This window comes from Mesitornis unicolor, unplaced genomic scaffold (assembly GCF_000695765.1).
Source record: "Mesitornis unicolor isolate BGI_N332 unplaced genomic scaffold, ASM69576v1 scaffold44454, whole genome shotgun sequence".
Taxonomy (NCBI): Eukaryota; Metazoa; Chordata; class Aves; order Mesitornithiformes; family Mesitornithidae; genus Mesitornis; species Mesitornis unicolor.
In genome coordinates this window covers 1-22,209 of record NW_010181595.1, presented here as the reverse complement: position 1 = coordinate 22,209, position 22,209 = coordinate 1, and the positions used below count along the sequence as shown (strand labels likewise).

Below are 22,209 nucleotides of genomic sequence, written 5' to 3'. Positions count from 1 at the left end.
TCGAAATTCAGATACTAAATATGTAAGAGGTACCTGCCTTTCTCTGGAGCTCCCGAATGGTCTGAAGAACTGGCTGTAAGGCCTGATGGGCTTCTGCAACTTCTGCATTGGATTTACTCATATAATGCTGTCGAAGTTGTTCTGCCTGTATGGAAATGACAGCTTAAGTTATGCACAACTTATATTTATGAAGTGTAACTGAAGATGCAAAAACTCCCCAGCTACCGTAGTGTTTTAAAATGGTTAATTACCTATGTGCTACCCACTTTCATTTGTAAACAATATTTAGCATTAATTTTTTCCTCTAGAATCTAGCATTTAGCAGTAAGCCCAAAAAACATTTGAGAAGACAAACTACTACCAAGATGCTAACTACGCAACTTTGCTTTTGGATAACCCCAAAAAACACAATAGGAATACACTGCATTACAGAAAGGAATTGGAAAATAACTCATAATTCTTACTTCTCTGTACATTAAAATATATTGTGTTGAATAAATAATAAAGATCCTAGAACAATCTGAGAACATAATAATTTAACTTACATATGAAACCTACCCATAAAATAACAAGAAAGGTTAAATTTCATTATTTTCTCATGTAACTTTTCAATAAAAATTACTTCTGACAGTGAAAATCCCTCTTGGTATGCAGATGTCTCCATAATATAATCAGTACCAGTTTACTTGGTATTTTAAAAACTGATGAACAAATAACTTCTATTTCCTACAAGTAACATGTACACACACACACACCTTTCACCATTATATTCTGATTTCATTAGATATATTTATTTTATGCATTTTAGGGTATGTTTAAGTCTTTCTTCTTTTTGTTTTCTACTATCAAGACAATTATATCATTGTTACATATGGAGCTCAGCTTACCAGGAGTGGACAGGACTCTCAGGTATTTGGATGAGCTACTGGCAAAAGACAGCTATGAGAAACAATCTCTGCTTCTCATTTATAAGCAAAATACAAATTTCCTAATCCTCCTCTCTACAATAATGTCAGGAAAAGGGGATAAAAAAATAAATGTTGGAGTTACAGGTCAATAAAAAAAAATAAGCAGTATTTCTATAAAGGCTAGCAGAAAGTCCTTTAAATATTTAAGGGAACAAGTCTCATTAAACCAGAAAAAAAATCCTACTTATGCATAGAATTTACATAAAAATGAGAGAAGACACCTAGAGAAGACTTTGACTATCTGCAGTTAAAATAAGAAAAATTAAAGAAAATGTGAAGAAATAAAGGACTCAAAAGACTTCAGGATAATGCATTCTTTCAGTAAAATCTATGTAAGTTATTTCCTCAAGAACATTGAGGGGGTGGAGAAATAACATTTTAGAGAAAAATTCTTAAAACATCCATAAAGCACCCTCACAACATAGAAGATCACCAAGCATTCAGGACAGCAACATTTTATTGGACATTTCTGCTTCCATCTCACATACTAAACAACTCTTGATTTTACTAATCTGAAAGGAAATGTACACAGCTAACCTGAAAGCTATTTAATGTTATTTCTTTAGTTAGAGAAAATATTGAAGGATAAAAAAATGGAAAGGTGCTCTTCAAAATGAAATCATACAAAAATGGACAATGTTTTACCTCTTCTGCAAGTCGGCTATCACGCAAAGTTGGGGGAATTCCTGGGTGCTTTGCCAACAATTCCACCAAATTGTGTGTAGAATGAAGTCTCTAAACATACACAAAGTCAACAGCAATCATGAAAAAATACACTGCAACACCTATGACAGGAAAAGCTTAAACAGCAATGAAAACATCAATATTAAATTTTAAATTAGTTTTATATTTTCTGTTAAACTGGAAGCATCTTATAGATAAAATAAACATTCTTTTCCTCATTTTACTGAGGTAGGAAATGAAATATTAAAAATACCTTCTTCAATACCCCAGAAGCAAGTCAGCAGAGAAGTCTGACACCAATTCATCAGATTCTGTCCTGTACTCACCCTAATTACAACAGCCCTTGACTATCATGAAAAACAAGTTATTAATCTCAGAGTACATTTTTTTTGTAAAAACTTTTCAGAATATTATAAGGAGACAATTCACTAAGACTATTTAAAGCAAAATAAACTAAGAAATTAACCAGCTCCCAAGAGCTTCAATAATTTTTTCTTATTTTTTACTTTTCTGAAATAAAATATGACTGAATAAAACATGACATTTTTGTTTATGTTTAGGGAAAATAAACATGATTGTTAATATAAGGCAAATCTATTCCTCTTCCCTTGCTCACCCTACATATTCCAAATTAGACCCCTAGTACTACACTGCCTGCATATCTCCCATAAACTCATACTAATAACTTTCACTATTATGAACTTGTACCCTTCTAACCTTCGGGATCCAATTCACCTTTGCCTTGTCTTCAGCCATGAAAAGCACTGGCCAGTTGTGGTTTGCTATTACATTAATGAGCTATGTCTACACAACTAGGAATCACTCAACGAAAGTTGAGTTTTACTACACCAAGGTAATATTTGGCAGTGGACATTTTGAGGAGGGGATAAAAAGCTTTATTGGATTGCATAATCCAGTAAAACAGCCTTAACAAGTATATGCTAATACAGCTATACTGAGTGAAAAAAAGCCACTGGGAATTCACAAAGGAGAAGAAAGGAATAAAGAAGTGCAACAGAGCCATCAGATGCCCACATGCAAGATAATAAAATAAATAACTTAGTGAAACAAGCAAAGTAAAGAAATAAACAACTGGTCACTTCTTATTTATCTGTCTATCATTTTAAGCATCTTGTTATGCTTAAGAAAATTTTGGTCTACTTAGAACTGATATTTCTAGAAGAAATATAAAGACCATTCATTGCTTTTTTATCAGGAAAATATATTCATACTTTTAATGTAGTATTCAAAATGTATTAATATATTTCCTAAAGAGAAAATTCACTTAGATTCTTTTTCATGTTTTGATGCCCTTTCAAAGAACATCTTCTGCTGTACACCGATTTTATTAGTCTCTATCATGTGGCAAGTTCATAACATTCTCAATGCAAACCTAGCATCCTGTATTCACACAGGCTGTTACTATCATGCCATTACCATGAGCAGTCACAGTCACAGACACAAGGAATTCAGCATGTTAAGTTTACTGCAGAACAGCAGGTGGAGATCATACACTACTTCTGGGATATCATGAAGACTCACAAGCATAATTTTTTTAGAAATACAGTAGCTTTTTCAAAAAAAGAAAACTTGAAGGTAACTGGACAGACTCCTATTGAAAGACTGATAATGACAGCAGGCTGAAAGAGCCATTCAGCACACCACTGGGAGGAGGAGAAGACTGACCTGTTAAATTAAATATAAAGTATTCCAGTTCTTAACTATGTCTCTTTGCATTTGAATGCTCACTCACTTGCAAGGAATCTGTTTTGAGCTTTTCTTTGTGCTCTTCAGATGATCTTAACACTTCTCTGTACAGTTCTGCAGCCAATGCATATTCTCCTGAATTAAAAGAGTAATAACAACAAACATATCCTGTCAGTTTTTAAATATACAAACAGCCATGAATGACCATCACTTGTAATATACTAAGATGTTTTCAGAGAGGCTGTAAATATCTGCTGGTCTTCAAGTAAATCTTCCCTATTCATTCCCTCTCCTCCCCCTAAAAAAACCCCACCTGGTAAAAGACAAAGAGTATTATATTTTGCAAAGACTAAAGCAGTCTCTAAATTAAATATCTTTTGTGACTACAAGATCTGTAGACTTCTTGATCTTAAGATATGTATTCACAGTTGCATAATCTCAACATTGCACTAAAGGAAATCACCTAGAACTCACTACAGTGATGCATTACTAAGTTAGCATCGCAAATACATTATTCGCTCTTCCAGTGAAAACAATGAAAGTTGTGTCATACTTCAGAAATGCAGAAATGATTAAATACATGCAGGGAGCATAACTACTGATGTAAGCTGCTAACATCACAACCACTTCTCAGAAAGTAGATTACATCACATATGGAAAAGCAGCAAATTAAAAAAAATCCATTTTAATTTTCTTTTCTTGACTGATAGAAATTTACTTAGCCAGTAATAATCTTAGAAGACTCTTAAAACTTGAAGTACAGGGAAATGAAGTATGTAAAGACAGATAACAAAGTAAAGCAAAAACAATTTTCATAGCTACCTGAAGTGTAGCAACCCTATCCCAACAAGATTTGTTGCTTCCTACATTGGAACAGTTGTCAGTTTTAAGGGTGCTGTACTGCAAAAGAATACTGCAGTATTCTATTACTACTAGTTACAGGACAATAGCTATGTACTGAACGTGCAAGGACTCAAGGTTGAGGCTTGTTAGGCCTCCTGCCTGCACATTTTACTTGGCTTAGCTGTGACAGCAATTTCTCTAATTCACTAGGTATCTATTGCTAATTTTGGGGGAAGGTTTTACTTTTGTTTGTGTGGTACAATCACAGCTTTATATAGATAGAAGTAAAAGGCAGTTATTTTATGTAGAATGAGATATTTACAACACAATGATGTAGTGTTAAGAAATACAGGCCTATTAACAATAGCAGAGGCCTTGAAAAGTAAAGATATAGGATGCAGTATAGAGGAGTACAGCCATGGGATGCTAAGAGATGGTGCACAGGCTTGGCAGTGAATATGGAAGCCATGGCTATAAACAACTCACCCACAGTCAAAGAAATGCAGACCTAGAGCTGGACAAAACTGGATTTAGGGGCAACAAAGAGAACAAAGAAATAGTATGTAACATCCGTAAAAGGCATCACGTACATTAAATCTGGTGTTAACGTGGAGCTGCAGACCGATGAAGAAAGAGACAAGTGTCGCTAGCAAACATGAAGTACCCTAATTGGATCCTTGAGTGAGAAAGAAGAAACCACCAACACAAATATCTTATTTCTCCTGACAAAGAACTCCAGGTGGTGACAACTAACCATAGCACTGCCACCACCAATATGAAACCATTTGCCTCAGGACCCAGACAGGCAGTAGAAAGATAAGCATACTCAGGACAAGCAGTAGAAACAAGTGTGATTATTATTGTTTTCCTGCCTGTAACAATTACATCTGAACTAATAACTAGACCTATATGAATTCTATTACACTAACACTAAATTCATTGCTTTACTTATATAAGGTGTGCTTCCTCCTTGCTGATAACAGTAACGCTGGGGAAAAAAAAAGTTATAGATGATAAGTCTGCCTCAGTCCTGCTTTTGTTTCTCACCAGATGCAATTTTCATCAATTTACTTGTGAAAAAGGGCCAAACTTTTGCTACTGGTGTATTTTAGAAGTATTCTATCTGTACAGAAGTCTTTTTAAGCACTTAATTCAATCTGAAAAAATTGATAACCATCCTGCAATCATAAAGTATTTCAAATGTACTAACTACAGACCAGAGAATCTGAATGTAGTCTTTGCATAAGGCAAGTAACAGAACAGGCAGTTTCCTTGTTCTCCTCTTTGAAGGAAGACTTTAACATAAGCAGGAAAAACTCAAGCAACTTGTCAACTTTAGAAGACTTGTTACTTGACAAGAGGCATGTTTTTCACATGTATGACTAAGCTATTTTAATTTATTGTTATTTTGTTTAGTGGGACATTCAAGATTAATATAATTACTTTGGTTTCCCATTCAAATCTTTTTTTCCTCCTAAATCAGAGAGAGCTGTACAGCAGGCAACAGCAGTCAGCATAGCAGTCTGCATGGCAGGGGACACAAAGGAAGACCAGAAAGCAGCGCTGATAAAACAAAAGCAGGTTAAGTACAATTACACAAGTATGACTTTTTATCCTCCCTGTACACATAGATGGTAGAATCACAAAGTAATATACAGCATTAACAAGACAGAAATACTCTGAGACATCTTAAAGATGCAAACTACACCTATTCTTTTCTCCCTCATCTAGAATGAATGCTGGTTTTTGTTACAAACACTATTACAAGCCTCTCTAGTTACCCAGGATTTCACTATGGCTTTTTCCCTCAATTTAGAAGCCACTGTTTTCACATGGTGTCATCTAAACCATAATTAGCCTACTGAAAGGAGTGAAGAATATGCTACAGCCACACAGTATTACCTTTAATGATATGAATACCAGCTAAGCCATTAAGAGCACACACCAACTGTCGGTGAGCTTCCTCACACTCTGTTCGACATTTCTTCTGCAGAGATGTTAGGAGTTCCTCCATGGTCATGGTGCTGAAATGGAGACCAAACAGTTTGAATTTGAAACAAAACCACAATACCAGAGTGGTAATACTGTCACACTGTGCAGCATGAAAGATTGTTACATGCATCCAACATACGTGCAAATGCTTACTCAAGATTTATTTACTTATTACAAAAAACACCTAGTTGTGAGGTTTTCTTCCAGTTAAAGCTTTACCCTAACTTGAGTACATCAAGAAGTTGACAATTCCTAAAAAGAGAAAGCAATAAGAGGAAAATTAGAACTAGGTAAAATAATCCTTCACAGGGCAAAATATTTTGCTCCTTCTGTTACATTTGTGACCTGGAAAGAAGCAAAAAAATTACCTCATTTTGCTAGAAGCTCTTCAAATGAAAACAGCTATGAGAGGCTACGTTTCTTTTCTCTGCTACCAGTCTAAACTTGCAAAACAGATGAGATTACAAAGTAAAGAGGAAAAATGTGTGAAATGAGAACAGTGAAGATTAGCAAGTATCATTTTAAACTTCCTTTTCTACATTTGTTTGTAATTCATGAGAAGAATTCAGTCAGAAGAGAATTAACATAAAAATACAGAAAATGGAGAAGCGGTAGAAGCAAGAACAGAGATGAAAAAGAAGCGTGAAGGATAGTTTGGAGTAAGGCCAAGGGACAAAGATAAAGACTGATGCGAAGAGACAGGAGAGTAAACTGCAACAGTCCACAACAGCTGACCTGAGGCTGCTTCTATGACCAACTGCTGCTGTGAGACCAGACTCTACCCTTCTCCCCAAAACTCTGCTCCTCAACCTTATTCACCTTCGGGAAAAGCATTTACTATTTAATATTCAGTGCTGTGGAGTAGAGTAAGAGGTGAGAACTCCTGTGCAGTCTGGAACCAAGATATGCTGGAAAGGTATCCTTGATTAGGCCTTTATTTTGCTCTCCTTGCAACAACCGTTCCATTTGCAAAAATTGTTCCTGGAGTTTACTTTACAGTGTTACACTAGAGCAGGCTTTAAATCAATATAATCACTATTTATAATCAGTTGAATTTTGCAGAGGTATTGGCAAATACACACAGCACCTGCAGCCCTGATGTTCTGATACTCCTACTATTATAACTTGCTTTTCAGTTTCAAAACCATCAGCAGTTTCAAGAAATTATAAAAGCAAAAACTGTACATATAAACTACGCAATTTGATACCTACCCTGAGACTATCAATTAAGTAAAAATGAAGCGTTTTTAACTCAGTTTAAGCTAGGGGAGCCTAGGAAACTCCCTTTTGAGGGCTATAATTTTGCTGAGTAGATGTTCTCATTTACTGCCTTCACTACACAGGTGGGGAAGAAGTCATCTAACATGGAATATGTTCCAAATTCGGCCTTCCTGTTTCAGGCTGGTTTCTGTTATCCATATGCTCCAGCATCAACTTGCTTGTTTCACTAAATTTCTCTTATTCATTTAAGTTCCTAGCATTGAATTTCTTCATTATTCTCCTACATACAACCAAAGTCAGGAGACAAATCTTCTCTCTGTTCTGAGAACGTTCACTGCTGCATTCAAGCTTGGTTCAAAAAAGAGATATGTAAATAGCGCTGGGAAAAAACCCTTTTCTTTGTATATATAATACTAATAAAGATTTCATTTTCATTGCTGGCTTTTCCACCACAGTTACTATGCAGCTATCATGCAAGCATTCCACCAAAATCAACACACTACTAAGCTGTTTCCGGCATATTTAGCACATGTTTCATTTGTACCCCACTGGGTCATTTTAATGCAAATAATCTTGTACAGGCTGGTACGAGTTTCGGTTTCTCCCATGTTTGAGTCCTTGCTTCTACACTAGCAGACTGTTAAAGCGTTACAGCACAGTGCCTACTATTGGTCCCTGCTGAAGTAGGTGCAAAGTCACTTACAGCTGCTTGGGCACTGTTGGTGCTCTGTTTGAGAAAGGAGGAAGAGTAGGATGCAAAACTCCATAAAAGAATAGAAAAGAGACTGAACAGAATGGATGAACAAGATCAGAAAACAGTAGGAGTAACACTGGCAGTGTTAAAAGTTTAAGTTCTTCCCTACCTGTAGCTTAAAAAAAGAAACAAGTGCCCTGAGAGCCTGGAATGGAAATTGTGTGTTCTTTCACAACCCCCCTATAATTGACGGCAAAAGTAGCAGCTACATTCTGCAAAGAGTGCTAACATGCTTTTGGTCTAACAAAGGCTGAAACCAAACCAGTATTTGTAGGACACTTGTGAGGAAGATGATCTTGAAAGCACACAAAAAAATAAGAAGGGGAGGGAGATGTGAGAAAAAGCATTTGAACAACTTCATGTTTGGATCTAAATTTACAAATTTCACAACCTCACATTAACAACATACTCTTTGAATTAAAGAATTGCCTCATTCTGTTTATTCATTACATTTGTTCTTCTCATTTATGACCATGAGTTTTGCAGGAGACAAAGAAGATCAGTGGGCTTATTTAAAACTGAAAAAGAATCTGGTCTGTTTTACACTATCTGTGACCTTCAACACCCGTGTATTCATCAGTATCAGAAGGTTAAAATGTTACTGCACAAACAACTGCCTCTCCATACTATGTTCTTTAACACAAGAATTACGCTAAATACCCCACTGCATCCTATTCAGCTTCTGCGGTCAGATAGTTTGGTGTGGCATAGTTGCAAATTTAACTAAAGAAGCTTAAAATTAGGCTTGCTCAAGAATTGTACAAGATCTTGCACCATTAGGGACAACTAGAATTTTGCTTTGGATAAAGCAAGGAAGTGACAAAAATTCACCTTTTCTGTAATGGCAAGAACTCTCCCCGAACAGCTTGTGGATGACAGCAGGCCTGCCTCAGCCGCAGCAAAGGATACAGAATAGAAGTCACAGTCCTTCTATCTAAACTACTAAGCTTCAGAGTCCAGTCTGAAATCTTCCTGAGTTTTGCCAACGCATCCTGGCAGCACACCTCATGCTGGCGATGATAGAAGTGTCTCTCCACAGGAGAGAAGTGAAGCCAGTGGACATTTTCTGTCTGAGGGGGAATTTGAATCTGCAATTAGAAGAGAAAATAAGTAATTTGCAACTGAAGTTACTGAGAAGTGTTGAGAATTTTAAACACCAAAACTCTTATTTACTTGGTCAAGCACATCCTTCTTTGCTGATCTCCACATTATTTTGGCAATGAGACTGTAGAGGGGCCGGGGATTTTTCCTACAGTAAGGTTGATATAAAAGTTGGTCCCACCAATGTTTGACCCAGTAAGGATCAACTCCAAGAAAAAGGACTAATCCATACAGATCTGTCAAGAAAAAAAAATGCTTTAGTACAACGTTTCTTTTTTAATACTTCACAATATGCCTCCAAAAACTTAAATTTCATAGAAAAGTTACCAGGCATAAAGCAACTACATTCCGGCCATTATCTTCTCCACATGTTTTCCAGTCATTTCCTCACTAAAACAGCTAGTTTGAGGCAGGGGACCAGATGGAGGAAGCTGAAGGTTCTTTCCTTTACCTAGCTGTTGATTTTCATAGAACTTGCTAGCATATAACTATTTGTGAGACACTAGCAGAACAGAACAATGAATTTAAACCTATTCAGAGCAGGGGTGAGAGGCAGAAATCACATGAGTGCATATGGTTAACTGTGTTTGCCAGGTTTTTCTAAAACAATATTGCTCGGTATCATTACTTCACAGCCTGCTGTGTACCAGCTGCCTGTTGCCCACTATCCTAAAAGGGGCTGCAATTCAAAAGACTTTTACTTTTCTACTAAGGCAGAATAAATTAACAAAACACAGTTTTATTGTTATCTTCATAACTGAGAGAATACAGATTGCTAATTCTGCCAAATTCAGAAACCCATCATTTTTGGGGACGAAATTTAAGGCCATACTGATTTTAAGCTTGTATCAAAATCTTATTGGAAAAATACAGAAGCACACATTTAAATGCTGCATATGGACAATGTAGAAATATTAAATCAACACTATCACACATAGGGACTTGAGCAAGTTAATCATGATGGTCAAATTAATCACTTCCTTCTATAGTGTTTGCTTTGACTATGTATTCACAGATTACGTGTATTTGTAAATTTAATCCACAATTGCATAATGAATTAGTCTACAATATTAACTTTCGTCATAGTTTGGTATCTGAACAACAGTTCACAAATGCACACCGATTTATCCCTTTTCAAACTCATTGCCTCAATGTGCAGCACATATTCCTAAACAGATCAAAGAACACAGGGAGATGAAAAAGCTGATCAGTGCCTTTTCTTTTTTCTATCTCTGGCTGAAGCCTGTCTACAGAAACTGAGTACCTCACCAAAAAGACAAGATAAATGGCACCTGCTAACATACAGCTCCACACATCTCAATTCATTAAGTCCTTATGTAAGGACTTAATACAGCTTCATTTAGCTTTAGTACAATTTTTAGAATTGATATTCGTGGCAGTTGATGCCCACAGTAGTTCAAACAGGGCTATGTAAAAAGCAAATACAGCTTTGCTTGCTGTATTTGACAGTTAGAAGGGTTCTGTAACTGGAGAAGACTATCTTTAGCTGCAATAGAGAGGGGTTAATATTTACCCACTCTGCTAAGTGAAAACTTAAGAACAGACTTTAGTCAACTGTTTGATGTACAGCTTCTCTAAATTCCTCTGCATTTTTTTTATCAATACGTTTATTGATGGCTTTATTACATGCTCAAAGTTTATGGCTTACCAAGTCCTAATGAATTCAGAGCAAAACTAGCAGACATATTAACTGCTTCAAACCACTACCTAAATATCAGCACAAGGAAAACCGAGAGATGACATTGCTACATAAAATCTCACCTTCTAATCCTCGCTGCACAGGAGTGCCACTGACACACCAGCGATTGATTCCACTTAAACGCAGTGCCATTTCAGCAGCCTAGCAAAAGAAGACAGAACCAATGGTAGGAAAGAGAAAACAAAGATAGTGTGGAACGCAGTCTGAAAACACATGGACGTTATTTTTAGGAAGTCTGAACATCTTTCCAGTATGCAAGATTAGAAGACTTACAAACAGCATTGGTACAATATATTATAAAGATGTATAGCACATAAAGTAATTGACTCTTCCTGAAGGTAACTGAAAGCTGATAAAAGCTATATCCATTTTCAAGTAATCAAGCAAAACTAAGGGTTCACAAAACATAGTTAGCAAAAGAAACTGTGTGTAAAAAGAATAAAATTAAAGCCTCTAACACATTATGTAAGCAGCATTTTGTCTTCCTGTCTTGGTCAAACAGACTGGACGAATACTAATTAAAATAGTCTCCCTCTGCAGATTGCAGACACACTGCTGAATATTTTAGTTTCTAGACCCAAAGGACATATCTATGCCTCTGAACCATGTCACTGAACATGCTAGTGTCTTGTTTGAAACTATCAAACACCATATACAACATGATGACCTACTTCTTTAAACTGTCTGTATAGATTATGTTAAGTATTTTTTTGAGCTGAATATACTTCACCATCTGTCAAAATTCCCACAAGAGAACCATTTAATAGTAAATATCTCCAACAGAAAATTCACTTCTAAAGAACAAGCTACAAGGACAAGTTACCCAAGTGCACTGAACCCTGAGAGGGAGAGAGGGAAGTCTATTGTATTATTTACAATAAGCTTGTCAAAACCATTTCAAGTTAAATAAATGCATGACTGGGAATATCATACCTTTGCAGTAGTGCATTCAACCATTTGTGCTTCATCAAGGCAGATCCTCCACCACTCCACTGCTACTAAGGGGCTTGGAATAGCCATGTATCGCTTCTGGTTCCTGAAACGGCGCCCATCTTTGCTGTTACTGTGGGGTATATCTACATAGTTCAGTTCAGTGCGGAGGACATCATACGTGGTGATAACCACCTCCTGCTCTGCCAGCATGTGTGGCTGCAAAAAGCCATGCTTCTTCACACCTTGATACACCTACGTGGATTTGTATTCAACAGCACAACAGAAAAGAATGAAGGTAAAAGACATGTCAATAAAAATGCAGAAATACCAGTACAGCTTAATAAGTGTGTGCTTTTAGAAGCGTTCCTCAAAGACTATGAAACCATTCATAAACCCTGTATTCATAGCATGGTGGGAAATTCACACAAGTAACACAGAAAATAAACGTAATACAAACATTGACGCAATATTTTTTACACATAAGTATTCATATCTCTATAAAGCGTTTTTTTTTTCCTTTGGACAGGACTTCAGTATTTCCTGTAACAATTATTTGTTACAACAGTTGTATGCAAGATTAAGTATTCTGTAATGTTGTATAGAGCAACACTATGCAAGTCAGTGTTCCACAGCCCATCCTTTACCATAGATGTATTAACTTCTTCTCCACAAACCTCAGAATTAATGGATGATTAGGCAAAGACAGAAGCATGCAGCAAAATATTTTAAAACTAGAAGTTATATTCTGGGTAATGTTTTATCTACAAAAAAGATTTCTACAGAGATTCATGAAATGGAAAGTATACCCTAGTAAGAAACAATCCCTGTGCACCAACAGAATATTATTACTGAAGTTTCACACTTTGTTCTAATATCAGAAGTATTTTTTTATCTCCCTCATAATTTTAAGCATAATCCTTTCAGTAAGATATAGCAGTTTAAATAAAAATTATCAAGCTAAACCAAGCATTTTACTATATGCTTCTCCGTAGTAGCATTCTATATGTAAAGAAAATACAATATGTATTATAAATCCCAATATACTTAAAATACTGAAATATGTTAAAATTTTACATAATGTGTGGTATAGCACAAAATCAAGAATATTTTTAAAATACAAGTGTTCTCTCATCTTCAAGATTTTTAGCTACTAAGAGCAATTATTACCAGTGCTATATGTCAATCGTCTTTTCTTCCTTCTCATACAAACTTCTTCTCCCAGTTTACCTGAGGAACCTACTTCAAAATTACAGGCATCCATTTCTTACTTTTAGACTCCTATTATCAGCTACTTCTTACCACTCACCTATTAATATTAATCACAATATTACAACACATAAGGCTTTCTTCTGGCAGATACAGGAATATCCCTATCTTTTTTAGAAATATGTTCTAATCTCATCTTTAAACAGCTAGCATCTTTCTATTCCCTTCTCATTCTGCAAGTTCATGATTTATTATATAAACACTAATCAAGATGGTCCATTCTTATCTGCAACTACCTACAAACACTTATGATTACAGAAAAATTACACCATCTTTTCCAGTGCCTTTTCCCCAGTGTCACAAACTAATGTTCTCTTAATTTACACAATTAATAGTTAAAAAAATTAAACAAAATTAAGGTGACTCTATACAACCTTAGTTGATTTCCCCCACCTTTATGCCTTGACCAGCACATGATTTTACTGTTAACTTCACTGTTACTGTACTTTTCCTTCCAGTAATAATCTTCCTGTACATTTGTGCATATGGCAACAGTGTTTCTGTTTACTGAAAGAAACACTTGCAGAAAATTTCTGTTCAGCCCCAGTGTGACAACAGAGCATGTGCAACCAGGTCAATGCGCATGAACTAAAGGGGAAGGAAGGGGAAAACAAAACAAAACAAAACAAAACAAAAATGAAACAAACAAAAAAAAGAGCATGTTCACTGAAGCAACCATAAAGAAAAAAAAATAGCTGTCAAAATCTAATGATCTCTTCCAAGTATTTATGAACAGATTTTACGGAGGTTTATAACTTGGCCAAGTTTTGGTTGTTTTCACAGCAGCAGGAAAAAGACAACCTGCCACAAAGCAAGACCTACTCATAAATTTTAAATTTTTTGTTTCATTACATAAAACCATTAGAAGTTCCCATGGGTTGTAAGCAGTTGGAAGAATAAAAACCACCCTTCACATGCAATGCAAAAGCTGTTAACATGGGAAACTGGTACTCTGAAACATCTGCATTATTTTCATTTTAACTGTAGAGAAAAAAAAACACCAAATTTTCACTTTGAAACAATACTGAAAGCAAGTGAGAATGATTTGCAGTTGGCAGTTAAAAAAAATTAAAACAGTGTCTTAGTATGGAAGGTGTCACACAGCTTAAAGTACTGACATCGAGTATTTAAGCTATTTTACTGTTACCATGTAAATCTATTTCTGACAGTTTTCAACAAAGCTGGTATAAAACTTGGACTGGGTCCTATGAAAACTGTGCAAGTTTTATACATTTGTTACTTGCTGCACTAAAGCTAATTAGACTGCTTGCACAAATGGCTTACTGGAGGCCTGGAATTCACTTATACCTTTGGCATCTATAAAGGATAGCTAAAGGTATCAGATACATCCCTGAATACAAAGATTACTCTCTTGATCTGTTATTTTATCAAAAATATAATACTTCTCAGATCACTTAATCATTACAAAGGTTCTTGCCTACTAAAAATACAAAGGCTAAAACTTGAGTACCTCATTAATGAAAGACAACTACCCTTGAATAACGTGATAACCATATTAAAAAAAAATAATAACGTATAGCCATAGTTACTATATGCGTAAGTATGATTCTTTTAGTGATAGAGCTATCAGAAATCATGTAAAAGGACAATTGAAGGTCTCCAGATAAGCAACATCCTGATTAATATAACATGTTACAGAGACAATGCCCAAGTTGTAATGGTGTTATTCTCAGTAAACACCAAGGCCCAAGACTTCTCTTTTGAATTTCTGGTTCTCAGACTTTACAAGTATGATCTTCACCTACGGAAACATTTGTTTTTATCTAGAATAAAATGAGAAGCAACTGTCGGAGATCTACTTAGGTTCACATGTACAGTGAGACTTAATACTGCCAAAGCACCTATATAATTAGGACTTTCTAAGTTCTATAGACCTAATAGCAAGAAATGTAGAATTCTGACAGAGGACAAAGAAACCTCTGAACTTTGTGTTACAGAATATCAGACAGGAAGCCCCAAGCCATGATAAAAAGCCTCCCCAGAATATAAAGCTATATGATCTCACCAGAACTCGAAGAGAAGATGATCTTACATGCCTGTTGATCTCATCTACCCACTGATGACAAATAGAACTTGGAGAAATTATCAGAGTTGCTCCTGTGGAAACTGGTTTCATTGCCACAAGACAATGGGGACAGTAAAAGGGCTTGATCTTCAGGTTTTCCTCTTTGTAGTTTACACATTCTGCATGCTGCCATAAGTAACATTTCAGGCACTGCACACGAGCTTTATAGTCAGCCAACCCAAGCTCACCACAGATGCACTCAAAACGATATTCAGAGGTATTAAATGGAAATACAGAACTGGTATGTTGTAAGCTACTGCCAGTACGTTCTTGGGACTGTGAGGGCTCATCCTTCAGGACTTCCTGCTGGACATCAGCTGTAGATTTAGAAACATCAAAGTCAGGATGACTGCTCACATCACTGGAGACATGGAGGCTGCCATGCAAATCAGGAGACTTTGGGATCATGGCTTCCTGATTATTCTCTTTGACAGAGTTCTCATGATCTTCAGATTTCCTGTTATTTTTGCTGGTTGTACAATAATCATGCTCTTCCATGGTGATATCCGCCCGTAAAGGAGTTTTAAGGACACTTTCAGAAGTGACATCACTACTTCTTGATTCTTTGGTTTGAGTTTTAGCATCCATCAGCTGCTTCTTTTGAATGCTTTCTGAAGTCCTTGCTATCTACAAAGCAGTATTAACCAAGAATGACAGACTTTCTCCTCACCTCTCTTTTTTTTTTAAGCATATAAACACATAAAGATAGATATTAGAATTTATCAATTTCTACTTTAAGCACTTGGTTAATGTTTACTAGTCTAAAAGATAACTTCACAGTAGAAACACAATACATCTGCCAGCCCCCACAGCACTATTTTAAAATATTTATGATGGATGTTGTTAATATTTTAGCCCCAAATTTGATCTACTTATGATTTCTGCTTCTTTGTTCATGAATGCCAAAGCAAATGCTGCAGTTTTCTTCATTGTTATCAATAAGCCAGTGTCATTGAACTAGCGCACACAGACAACAAGGCTGAGAGTAGCATGCAACTGGTAGAAATAAGATCTGCCTTTGCAATATTATTTGAAGTAACAATGGCGGCATGTTTTACCTGCTCTTTGGTTCTCTCTCGCCTCTTCTGTTCCTTGTAATTCTTCCCCAGCTTGAAAGACCCAGACAGACCATGTCCTTTGACTTGTTCTACTACTTTTTCTGCAATTAGTTTTTCTAGAGTTCTTTTGAGAAGCCGCCTATTTCTCTGTATGTCATACCTATACATAGCACTGATGTACTTAAATATTGCAATAATGGATGCTCCTTTCTTCACATTCATTTCCTTCACAGCTGCTAATATCATCACTCGTAAGCCTGTATGTAAAATCAAAACAAAAACAACTTACAGCTCAGACAAAATGTAAGCTACCTTGAAGAACATAGATTAAGGGAACTCTAAACACCGTGTTCATCTAAAAAATGCAAAAGAAAAAAGGCAGCCAGCAGTTTTGACAATGCTTTACTTAAGGTAGCCCTACAAATTGCTCTTTTTCAGTGATTCTATGACAACATTGATGAGCAATATAAATAAGTCACTTAATTTTCTTGCTGAAGCTTATAAAAAGCGTATTTCAGTTAAATGCATAAACTCTCTTACAACAACCTTTGATTACATGGAGTTCTGTAGCACAAAGGTCTGAGTTAGTAACTTCTGTTCTAAGTGTGGATCACTCATTTGTAGCATGCAATCCTACATCACAGTGCTCAGCAAAAGAATAATTTCCTCTGCTGAAGTGACGAGCAGCCTCAAACTCATAGTCAGTGACCACTATAAAACTTATGACAAAAGCAGAATGTATTAAAAAAAAAAAGCCATCAGAAATACTTACTGGGATATTGTATTTTTTCCTTCAATTTAAGCTCCATTTCCTTAGTTTTCTTCTTTTTATTTCCTTCTAAAGGTTGAGGTGGAACAAAGAAGTTCACGAGCTTACCCTATTGCAGACAACATTTAACAGTTATTAGCTCATGTCTCTTTACAGTCATCCTGAACTTCATTAACCCTTCACATTTGAAAATAAGCATGAGCTGCTATAGATACGTGCTCTGATCTCACTAATTTGCTCAGGTAGCTCATTTTTAGTGTACAGACTGATATGTCATTCAGTTCAGTTTCTTGGCAAATGATGTTCAGCACTCTACACTGATAACAGAAAGTGCAGCCCTGCAAGCTGCTTGGGTTCTGCACTACTTCCAAATTAAGTTGCAGAAATCTGTATCTGTAAGTTATCTAGGTTACTGATAGGGGAAGGAAAATATATATTTAATATATAGCTAGAAATACAAAAGGAGGTAAGCAATATAGATTAAAAAGCCTTAGTTAGTTGTATTCAAGTTTCTCTTTTTAGTGATTGCCTCCCCAAAATTTATTCTATTATCAGTGATTTAGAAACAGTGATTTAATTCAAGGAGATGTATTACTCAAGAACCAGGATATAAAAAAGAATCCCAAATCTGGAACAAATGCAGTGCCAATATTTCTATGATTAACTGTTTTATAGCTGTATTCATTGTCATTTCACTCTGCCCTGTCCAATTAGCTGTTTTACAGAGTTCTTAATAGTAACTGCAATGAAACTCCAGACACTGTTTGAGCCCTACAGTGAGCTGAAATACTTGGAGTAATTCTGACATTGGCTTACATAAGCCAAAAGTCATTCAGAAAGTCTCTGTTGGAATAAAGCACTTCTGGTTTTTGTTTGTTGGGGTTTTTTCAGCACATTGAACAAAGACATTTTACATTTGAAGACAAGAAAAATACAGCTGACAAGAGGCCTTCTGGATGAGCAGAAGAGTGCCTTTAAACCACAGGCAATATCATATAATTCTGTTCATAAAGATCCAAAACTAATAGCTAAGACATCTGTCCCAGCTACTCATATCATTAAACTGTTTCATAACTCCACCTCTCCAAAAGCTATGGTCTCTAACTGTTGTTGCCAGTTGATGCACAGAAGCTTTAGTGCTAATATTCCCCTCTTCACATTCCTCAGTGCTGAACCTCTGATACATTTAAGAAGAATTTTATTCTCTCTCTGAAATCAGGTCTTGTTAACTCACAGAATTACAAGCAGGCAGGAGATCATTATAAATAGACATACAATGAAACTGACTGCCGTGAATTCAAAAAGATAGAACCCACAGAAGTGGTAAGAGTTTACTTAAGGATAAAAGTTCTCTGAAAGAAGAGAGAATTTTTGGCTTTAATGAAATGTGCTAAGTTTTCACAGAATGCATGATGAAAAAAGTGAAAAGACTGAAAACTGCTGCTAAATAAGCCCATTTATTATATGAAACAGAAGGGGAGCAGAAATATTTACTCACTGAGTTAAATCATCCCTGTTTTAGCATAGAACGTAAGTCTAATGGATGTTTGATACTCATCAATACAATGAAGCAAAGGAGAGAATTATTTCCAACAGAGCAGACTAAATTTCATATTCATACATTCCTGGAGTGCATGTGCAAACTACTGACAGCCTATTAACAGTGCAGTTGCCTGCTAACATCCTTCAAAGGCAAACTATCAATTGCTCCTCATGCAAACCATTCCACTATTTATGTCACCAGATATCACATCCTACAAAGCAAATCTTTCACTATACTTTAATTCAGCTTTAAATCTGGATTTCTATAAAACAGAAAGCTATAAACTGAAGCAAAGAAGTGCATTTCCATTAATTCTGAAAAGTATTTTTTTCATACTAAATCTTATCCTGGTTTTCTTACCTCAGGCAATGTCAGATCATCTTGTTTAATGTCTGGTCGGGTATGATTCAGAATAAGAGCCAACACTTCTACCGTTTTTCCAAGACCCATCTCATCTGCCAAAATACCTCCAGGCCACTGGGGTCCAGCAATTGGATATTCACGGATAATACTAAAATTCAAGTACATTCCCAAATGAAAGTCAGTAACTATGGACTGGTTAGCAGCACATATTCAGAAACTTGCGGAGCATAGCTTCAGGAAGGAAAAGTTTGTAAGGTGAGGCAGTATCTTTTATTAGACAGGCTGAGACTGACAAAAGCTAGCAAGCTTTCTGGGTGTACAAACCTGACAAAAGACAAATATGTAGGCTATAAGTTTTTGGATTTCGCCCCCCCCATAACAGGCCTTGTCTTGCTAGCCTTAGCATATCATAATATTAGTCTCCAAAACAATCTGAACTATATTTATATTCATGTGTTAAAGAGCTGAAAGTTATATAGGAAAAAAAAGAAAGCACACTAGCAATCACAAGGTTCTATTCTAACCAAATTAATGAGAAAAGCACAAAAAAACTAGTACCGCAACACCCAGTATTATAAAATGCATTATACTGCCTCCTTCCTTTATATTTAAGAAATACTGGACCAGAAGGTCCAGTGCTCAGATTTAAAAAAATCATTAATCTTAAAACCACAAATTTGCACTGCAATTAAAAAGCTTTAAGAGTTATATCTTTGTCCTGGTTTTGCTAGGATAGAATAATAAAATTAGTTTTCTATTTGCAAAAGCTGCACTTTTGAAAAGACTGCAGCATGAATCAATTCAGTGGGAACAAAGTTGATAAGACACCTTGTTTTAGTTTTCAGCCAGCACTGGTATGCTGTGATCAAGGTCTGTAGCAGTTTTGAGTTAGTCAGGTGCAGAAGCTGGGGAAAAAGCCAGGGCAGCTAACCTAAGCTGGCCAACAGGATTATTCTGTACTGTAAATGTCACACTAACTATAAATTGGGGAGCTTGCTAAGGATGCCCTCTCTTTCTTTTCCCCTCAATGCTTGTCATACCTGGAGGGTCTCATCCATTGTTCTGCTCCCAAGGCCTACTCCTCTGCTTGTTGTGACCACTATATTGACCGAGTATAACTCTGTACTTTATATTAATATTGCTATTAATACTGGGGTTTATTATTTTTATTAAATCTGTTTCTATTTCATCCTATGGGTCTTTTTTTCCTTTTCCTGATTCCTCTCCCCAGGTGAGGAGTCATCAAGTGACAGAACAACTGTCTAAAAGATGACAATCTTCAACTCAAGATTTACATGTTTACCTATGCATTATATACTCCAGTTTTCCTTTTTTTTCAAATTAATGATATCGCAGTTCTAACTTTTTAGTAGCTAAACGAAAAATGACAGTTATGGATTACTTATATCTTCCAGGTAAAAGCTGCCAATAAGGCTTTCATGAAGTACAACCTTGAGCTGTTCTCAGAAAGAGATAACTGTAAAAACATACCAGCCAGTAAAAGGATTATAGTAGATTTTTAGTCCATTCAGAGTGGTGACCTCCCGCCATAAGAAATGCAGTGCATTTTCTACGGAGAAAGAGTTCATATTACTATTATGAGATTTCTCTATAAACAGCATGCTGATTGGAATTACTCAGCCTTATTGTGGCATTTAGAGACAAAAAGCAGATGTCTACCTCCACAGTGCTTCAGGACCAACAAGACGCATCAAGTGCTGTTCAAAATTTAATTTATCATTTAGTGTATTACCCAAACAACAGCTGTTATAAAAATAGTAATGAAATTCACAAGGCTCCTAATCAAACAGCAAGAAAACATTACTGCTGACAACACAATGCCACTTCCCTCAGTTATGCAAGTTTTCCAGACCCATATACTTGCCACTGCTTGAAGTGCTTGTGAGGTTCTCTCGATGAAGCATCCAGTTCACAGCTTCACTTTGGTACGGCCTCAGAATAGGAATTAATGCAAGGTGTTGCACATCCTGTCTCAGTAACTGGATATCCTGCTGATGGGTGTGCCTTACAAAGTCATAAAGCTCTTCAATATTTTGTCGCTCCAGTTCCATGTCAGATTCTTCCTCATCTTCCTCCAGCTCATCTGCATACACCAAGTCATTCAAGACAAGCATTATCCATCAACTTTGGTGAACATTGCAGTAAATTTTGTTGCAGCATATTTAGTCAACACATGAAAGCAAGCAAAGCAAAACGTTGTTTAAATGTATGTCATGAGTGCACCTGCCTTAACTAGCAGCAGAGGAAACAATAAGCACTACTTTCCTGAAAGTTAATCCTAACACGCTATGGCAATCACACAGGTATAAGCAAAGCTCTTCCTTTAGAATTTAGGGACAGAGTGACCAAACCTTATTTGTTTAATAGGCCTTCAACTAAATGTTTCCAACTGATACAGAACCACAAATTTCAGATTTCAGTGTTAACATGGGTTAATGATTTTACAGAAAGGCAAAAAACACAGTAGGTTGTCAAGGATTTGTAATTCTTTAATGAAATAAAGTCTTTCTTGATGAAGTAACATATTTTTAAAAAAAACAAACCTACAGGAGATTCTCTTCAGTGAGCTTTCATGTTAGTTTTAAACTATCCATCTGAATAAGGAAATTGTAGCAGTAGGACAACACAAAACTCCCACTGCTTCCATCATTGCAAAAATTCAGACAAGGTATATTTTAGAAATTAATATCCCACCTCAAGAGAAGTATATACCCTCTAGGAAAGAAAGCCTTGTCCTTACTTGTTTTTCACATAATGCACGTACGTGGGCATACGCAGAGCTTAAGTGCTGTAGAACAAAAGCTCATTAAAAATTCAAGGGACAGCATTTTAGGAAACTGACATAAGATGAGCAAACAAAAGACTTAAGAGGACAAGGTTTAAGCGTGTTTTAGGTCTCAAATTAAAAACATCAGTACCAATAAAACAGTTGTTAGTACTCACCTAGGAACAGCTTTACAACCCTACAGTTCAAAGAAAGATACTAACCCTAGCTAGTATTGGAAAGACACCTTGCAGAATTTTTCTCAAAGGAAAATAAAAATTTAGAAGCAAGTCAAGATCAGAGATGAGGGGATTGAGTGCTCCCTCAGCAAGTTTGCAGATAACACTAAGTTGAGAGGGAGTGTTGATCTGCCCCCTCAGGGGGTGGGGGAAGGCTCTGCAGAGGGACCTGGATAG

At 36.2% G+C, this 22,209-nt stretch overlaps 1 protein-coding gene across 1 annotated transcript in view; it reads right to left on the bottom strand.

The window, feature by feature from the left end:
• SHPRH (SNF2 histone linker PHD RING helicase, E3 ubiquitin protein ligase) overlaps positions 1-21,143 on the bottom strand; it is a gene marked incomplete at its 3' end in the record, with an annotated part of 31,894 nt that extends 10,751 nt beyond the window's left edge. Inside the window, exons 1-14 of the mRNA XM_010183470.1 lie at positions 20,894-21,143; positions 20,500-20,578; positions 19,006-19,156; positions 17,106-17,211; positions 16,334-16,590; positions 15,216-15,902; positions 11,924-12,175; positions 11,053-11,131; positions 9,343-9,506; positions 9,001-9,257; positions 6,105-6,226; positions 3,406-3,494; positions 1,614-1,703; positions 38-145 (exon numbers count right to left, since the gene is read on the bottom strand). Of these exons, the coding sequence (XP_010181772.1) occupies positions 38-145; positions 1,614-1,703; positions 3,406-3,494; positions 6,105-6,226; positions 9,001-9,257; positions 9,343-9,506; positions 11,053-11,131; positions 11,924-12,175; positions 15,216-15,902; positions 16,334-16,590; positions 17,106-17,211; positions 19,006-19,156; positions 20,500-20,578; positions 20,894-21,143 (2,691 nt within the window). The remainder of the gene's footprint in view (positions 1-37; positions 146-1,613; positions 1,704-3,405; positions 3,495-6,104; positions 6,227-9,000; positions 9,258-9,342; positions 9,507-11,052; positions 11,132-11,923; positions 12,176-15,215; positions 15,903-16,333; positions 16,591-17,105; positions 17,212-19,005; positions 19,157-20,499; positions 20,579-20,893) is intronic.
• Positions 21,144-22,209: the final 1,066 nt, after the last annotated feature.